Source organism: Aptenodytes forsteri, unplaced genomic scaffold (assembly GCF_000699145.1).
Source record: "Aptenodytes forsteri isolate BGI_AS27 unplaced genomic scaffold, ASM69914v1 Scaffold75, whole genome shotgun sequence".
In the NCBI taxonomy this organism is placed as follows: Eukaryota; Metazoa; Chordata; class Aves; order Sphenisciformes; family Spheniscidae; genus Aptenodytes; species Aptenodytes forsteri.
In genome coordinates, this window is record NW_008794171.1 from 2227010 (window position 1) to 2233588 (window position 6579).

Below are 6579 nucleotides of genomic sequence, written 5' to 3' on the forward strand. Positions count from 1 at the left end.
TGATGGCGTTTGTCTTCCCAAGTAACCGTTACGCGTGATGGAGCCCTGCTTTCCTGGAGATGGCTGAACACCTGCCTGCCCATGGGAAGCAGTGAATGAATTCCTTGTTTTGCTTTGCTTGCGTGCGCGGCTTTTGCTTTACCTATTAAACTACCTTTATCTCAACCCACGGAGTTTTCTCCTTTTCCCCTTCCAATTCTCTCCCCCATCCCGCTTGGGGAGAGTGAGTGAGCGGCTGTGGGGTGCTTCGATGCCGGCTGAGGTTAAACCACAATACCAGGCTTATCAGTAAAGACTGAGGCAAAGAAGGCATTGAGAACCTCATCCTTTCCCATGTCATTTGTCAACAGTTCTGCTGCTCCATTCAGCAGTGGGCCCATGTTTTCCCTAGTTTTCCTTTTGCTGCTAACGTATTTGTCGAAACCTTTCTTGTTGCCCTTCACATCCCTCACCAGATTCAGCTCCAGGTTGGCCTTAGCTTTCCTAACCCACCCCTGCTTCTTCCTCTTGTACACTTCTTTTTACGTCTGAGTTCAGTTAGGAGCTCCTTCCTCACCTTTGCTTGATTTCCAACTTGTTGGGATGGATCTGTCCTGAGCTTGGAGGTGGTGATCCTTGAATATCAACCAGCTCTGTTGGGCCCCTTTTCTCTCCAGGGCCATACCCCATGGGATATGGCCCATTGTCACATCTTTGTGTTCAATGGCTGCCACATTTTTACCTCATTTTGAAGCTTTTGGTTATAGTTTATTGTCTCCTATTTCTGATGAAGAAATTCTATATACAAAAAGACTGATATAAAGATTAGAGGATTTTAGAAGTATTTTAAAATTATCACAGTTTATTTAATGTTGCTATTATTTTCCTGTCTTCACTACCAGAAGTATTAACATGAAAATTCTCTAACACTGCTCCTTTATGTTGCACTGACAGTCTTCTGACTTTACGTGTCATATTGAAGGGCCCAACTGGAAAAAGCAATAGGAAACACAAGATGCAGAGCTGTATTTGAGCTGGAACCTGGCTTTACCAGAGTGTGTGTCTGTTTTATGTCTGATTTCTATGTCTTTCAGGAGTCAGAGCACCAAATGTTGGAATTTGACAGTAATGGTGTGAGGTATTTCTGGCACCACATCCTTGTTGTTAGAAAATTTTAGAAGAAAACAAATTTGCAAAATTGATCTTACCCTTCCACAGTCTAGAGGATCTCTGGTAGGGTGTACTTTCTGTCACTTTTATTGGAGCTTGATCAAGCTACTGTGTGTAGAAGAATTCAAGATTAATGAGACCAGAGGAAAAAAATTAGAGCGAGCTGGATTCTGCAGACTGGTGAGAAGAGGACGTGCTCTAATGAGAGGAAAGGAGGAAAGGAGTCTTGTATCCTGATCCTTGCTGTTTTCATATATTTTATATGACTTAAAGACTAAATGACTTCCAAAAAACTTATCATTGGATTACAAAGCCTGGAATATAAGCATACCTATATAAAGAAGAGACAGTCTAATGGCACAGTGCAATCTAAATAGGTGGGTTAGACAAAGGCTTGAAAGAAAATCATAGCTAATTAGTATGATGGTTACCTGGTGCCTGCTGGTTTTAGCTCCTGTTTCATCCACCTTTGAATAAACTTTTTTCTAAAAAGGCTGTCTGGATTTCTTGATGTTACTTGGGGAAAGTGGAAAAATTATAGGTAAATGTGTTTGAATGTGTGGGGAGTATTTCTTTGTTACAAGTCATTAGTCTCTCTGGTCTATATTGCCACCCAGCTGTGATCAAAAAACCTAAGACGTTACAGGGTTTGAATATTTTGCTTTTGGTTCTGTACAAGAAACAGATTACAGGGTATTCTTTATTTGCAGTAGGAGAGGGTATGAACAGACTACAACACAAAAAATGGAAACAGGGCATTTTTAGCATTAGTAGTCACAGTCTGAACTTGTAAAGAAAGAGAATTCCCTCAAAGGACCCAGGCGCTGTGGGGATCCTTATCCTATATGACATTGTGCTTGAACACGACAGTTGTCTTTTGCTGCCTATGATAGCTCCTCTCTTCTCCCCTTTTCTTTGAAACATCTAAGCTCAGGCCCATAACTTTAGTATGCATTTACATTTTAGTTTCACTAAGTCCTAAAAGCATCAAAATATTCAAGTGCTTTGTTCACTGTGGTTTATAGTGGATCAAACTGTGTATCAGTACATCTAACTGTGTTCAGCACAGAAGTAGGACTGGAAGGAAAAAATGAACATATGTATATGATGACATGCATACTAATCACTATGCAAATAAGAATATTGTAAAACTTGCATCCAGTTTCCAGGTTTATGAACATACAGGCTTAGAGGGTATAGAGAAAAAAATCATTACCCATATTTGATGAGTAGATAAAGGAATACAAAATAAAGACAATTATGCATCCATGTTTTACTTACATTTTTTTCTTTCAGTTTTTTAGTTTTGTTGAAGCTACAAAGAAAAAATAAGAATTTGCTGTAGATTTTATCACAGCTGCAGAGTAGAAATTGTCTTGCCACACAGGTATGTAAGATGTAGTACCTATATAAAGGTAGCCAAATTGCAGAAGTGTATTTGCTACCTTGCTAGCTGCATTATCTTGTCATGTGTTGAACCAACTATCATCTTCTATTAAGATAAAATTAAAAAATAATGATGTCCTTGCGACATCAAATTCCATGATCACAAGCTCCAGTGTTAGTGGCTCATTTTTGCACAGTTTCTTTCAGATCACCTGCACTTTTCAATCAAGTGCTTTTTTCTATTTGTTCTTTCAGGCTCTCTTCAGAGTTTATCCACAGAGTTTATCTCACCATGTTAAGTTTGTTGTACGGCAAGCTGATTTCCTTTTCCAAATTAACTGTATATTGACTCTGAGATGATCACAAGCTCCAGTGTTAGTGGCTCATTTTTGCACAGTTTCTTTCAGATCACCTGCACTTTTCAATCAAGTGCTTTTTTCTATTTGTTCTTTCAGGCTCTCTTCAGAGTTTATCCACAGAGTTTATCTCACCATGTTAAGTTTGTTGTACGGCAAGCTGATTTCCTTTTCCAAATTAACTGTATATTGACTCTGAGATTAGTAGCTCTTGTGTTGTGATATGCCACATTCTCCAACACAGGAAAATGAGTCACGCTGGTTCAGAATGTGTCCAGTGCAATATAGAGAGTAATTCATCAAGGAGCTGCGAAGTTTGAAAGTGAATGCAAATGGTAACCATGAGCTGAGTTTTTCCAGAGGAACATTGACTCTTTTCATATACGTTTGTGACAATTTCACCTGAAAAATCACTTAAATGTTGTGGGAAATATGTGCAGGTAGATTTCTAGACCACATAATTTTGAGTCTTTCTCCAGTTTAATTTCTTAAAAGCAGAATATGAGTTTATAATTAACAAAGGATTGAAACTAATATTTCTGATGATCTACTTTTCAATGTGACCATTAGAGCATTGTGTCCTCAGCGGGCTGAATGCATCTGTGTCAAGGACTACTCTGAAAGTACAGTGAAAGTCAGAAAAGTGGACAAAATAGAATGGTTACAGTTGTGTGAATTCAGAAGTACAAAATATAGGAACCACGCTGAGTGTTTCATAGCACTTTCTGGACATGTAACATTGATAATGTTCTTTCACTCGTACTTCTGTGAGTGCTGCACAGCAAGAGGCATTCCATTTCTTTACTGCCACCGATAAATGAGTTGAATTATTAGGACTGAAGACATCAGAAACAGAAAGAACTTGGCATGATTATCAAATCAATCTGCAGCAAGTTTTAGGACAAATAACAGTGTGGTCTTTCAAATATGCCAAAGTAAACAGCTTGCATTACAGGCACCAAGGAGACAATAAAAGGTGCATCCATACAGTGCCATTTGAGGTTTCTTTTCAGAATATTAGTTTTCAGAATATTACTGCCCTTCAAACATTATGACCATACTCACAATTCAGAGATGAATTGTGAATGCACCAGAGGGCAGATGATATTGGATATGAAAAGAAATGTGAATTCCTGAAAACAGTAAAGCCAGTGAAGTTCTATTACAACAGGGACTTTTAGGGATTCAAGGGTCTGTTCATGCCCTTAAGGAGATCACAGTATCCAAATACCAAGCTGGTTATGAAGAACTGGGAGTGCATGGACATCTGGCAATTAAAATCACAACATAGGGTAGAAGGAGTCTACAAATGTGTTGAAGACTCTGTGTCTGCTTTGCTATAAACCCTCCTGCCTGCAGAAGAGGAAGAGGATTCACACTCCAGGATGCACTGCCTTTTCCAGACTGGCCTGTTCATATTTTGGAGAAGAGAGCATCTTGTTTGTAATTACATATACAGAGTAGCTCACCTACCTGTCATCAGAATTACGTTCGTTGTCTCTGCTTTCCCCTCTGTAATAAATTTGGCGTAAAATATTTCCTATTATTAGTTTGCACTTCCTCTCATTTATTTGTCATATCCATTGTTTCCTCTTTTTTTCCTTGAGAACAGGTTCAATTATTTGCTATGTGTTGCTGGAGTGCCTAACAGGATGAAGCTGAGGCACTGCAGTGTTCCTGCAGTACAACTAATGACTAATAATAGTGCTGATAGTAATAGAAGGACTGGTTTGTTTAATACATTTAGAAGGGAACTGGTATAGCTGACTTAGAGTGGAGTGAATGCTGCCTGAACATTTTCCAGGGAGACGTTAGTTGCATTGTCTTCCTAGAAAAAGTAAGCAAAATAAGAGAAAAAAAAGAACTACAGACTAGTTAGTGCGCTTGGGCAGAGATAATATATAGCTCCTGCTGTGAAAAGGTACAGGAGACCAGAGTGCACAGAGATGTTAAATGGCTATTAGATATTAGAGGCTGTCATAATAATGAACTGTTCTGGGCACCTCGATATCAAAAAGAGGTTGTGAAGAATTCAGAAATGAAATAACAAACACCATTATGGGCTTAAAGATACACATTTTTTGAAAAATATCACAGAGCTAACTCACTTCTTTTGATTGATTTGTTACATTTTCCTTTGCAAAGGAATATATGGATCCAATTTAATAATAATGGTTTTCAGTTGAAAACTTTTAACTGAAGCAAATTTAAGACATTTGAGATCTATTTGCTTAACTACATTAAGTGGGCCTCTGAGAAGCAGTACAGAGACGCCCAGGTGAGCACCCAATGAAAGCCACTGATCTAATAAAATAACTATATCAAACTACTTTGCACAACTTCTTTTGTGTTACATTTTCCTTTGCAAAGGAATATATAATATATATCCTGCTGTGAAAAGGTACAGGAGACCAGAGTGCACAGAGATGTTAAATGGCTATTAGATATTAGAGGCTGTCATAATAATGAACTGTTCTGGGCACCTCGATATCAAAAAGAGGTTGTGAAGAATTCAGAAATGAAATAACAAACACCATTATGGGCTTAAAGATACACATTTTTTGAAAAATATCACAGAGCTAACTCACTTCTTTTGAAAAGGTACAGGAGACCAGAGTGCACAGAGATGTTAAATGGCTATTAGATATTAGAGGCTGTCATAATAATGAACTGTTCTGGGCACCTCGATATCAAAAAGAGGTTGTGAAGAATTCAGAAATGAAATAACAAACACCATTATGGGCTTAAAGATACACATTTTTTGAAAAATATCACAGAGCTAACTCACTTCTTTTGATTGATTTGTTACATTTTCCTTTGCAAAGGAATATATGGATCCAATTTAATAATAATGGTTTTCAGTTGAAAACTTTTCACTGAAGCAAATTTAAGACATTTGAGATCTATTTGCTTAACTACATTAAGTGGGCCTCTGAGAAGCAGTACAGAGACGCCCAGGTGAGCACCCAATGAAAGCCACTGATCTAATAAAATAACTATATCAAACTACTTTGCACATTAATTGATGTCAACAGATGTAAAGCAGAGATGGGCAAAACCTACTGCGTATATTCTGCTAAGTGGGCAAAAAGCTTTCGGTTGCCACTGAAGAACCAGGGTCTGTTCCCACCCTCTGTAGATCTGTTCTCATCTGCAGTTATCTGAAGGGCTTAATACATAGGATGGAGCATAATGGTTCAGTGTCATCAAGACAGGGGACAGGACATGATCAGCTGAATCTGAAGAAACCCCGATATAGCTTATAAGGTATATCTTAAACTATCAGCAAAAATGTTAACAATGAAATCTCCTGTAGTGAAATTTTGGCCGAAGAGTTGGTGTATGCTCATTGTTAGGGTAACGTGGAACTGGAGTTGTCCAAGCATTCAAAAACACCCCCTAAGAATCACTCCTGAATGACAACTGGAGGCTTGCCAATGTGACGCCCATCTGCAAGAAGGGCCGGAAGGAGGATGCGGGGAACTACAGGCCTGTCAGCCTGACCTCGGTGCCGGGGAAGATTATGGAGCGGTTCATCTTGAGGGCGCTCACAAGGCATGAGCGGGCCAACCAGGGGATTAGGCCCAGCCAGCACGGGTTCATGAGAGGCAGGTCCTGCTTGACCAACCTGATCTCCTTCTATGACCAGGTGACCCGCCTAGTGGATGAGGGAAAGGCTGTGGATGTG

General features: G+C 39.0%; 1 protein-coding gene across 1 annotated transcript in view; it reads right to left on the reverse strand.

Annotated features, from left to right (window-relative positions):
* DEUP1 (deuterosome assembly protein 1) overlaps window positions 1-669 on the reverse strand; it is a 67862-nt gene extending 67193 nt beyond the window's left edge. Inside the window, exon 1 of the mRNA XM_019472777.1 lies at window positions 557-669. Within this exon, the coding sequence (XP_019328322.1) occupies window positions 557-669 (113 nt within the window). The remainder of the gene's footprint in view (window positions 1-556) is intronic.
* Between the last annotated feature and the right edge of the window lie 5910 nt (window positions 670-6579).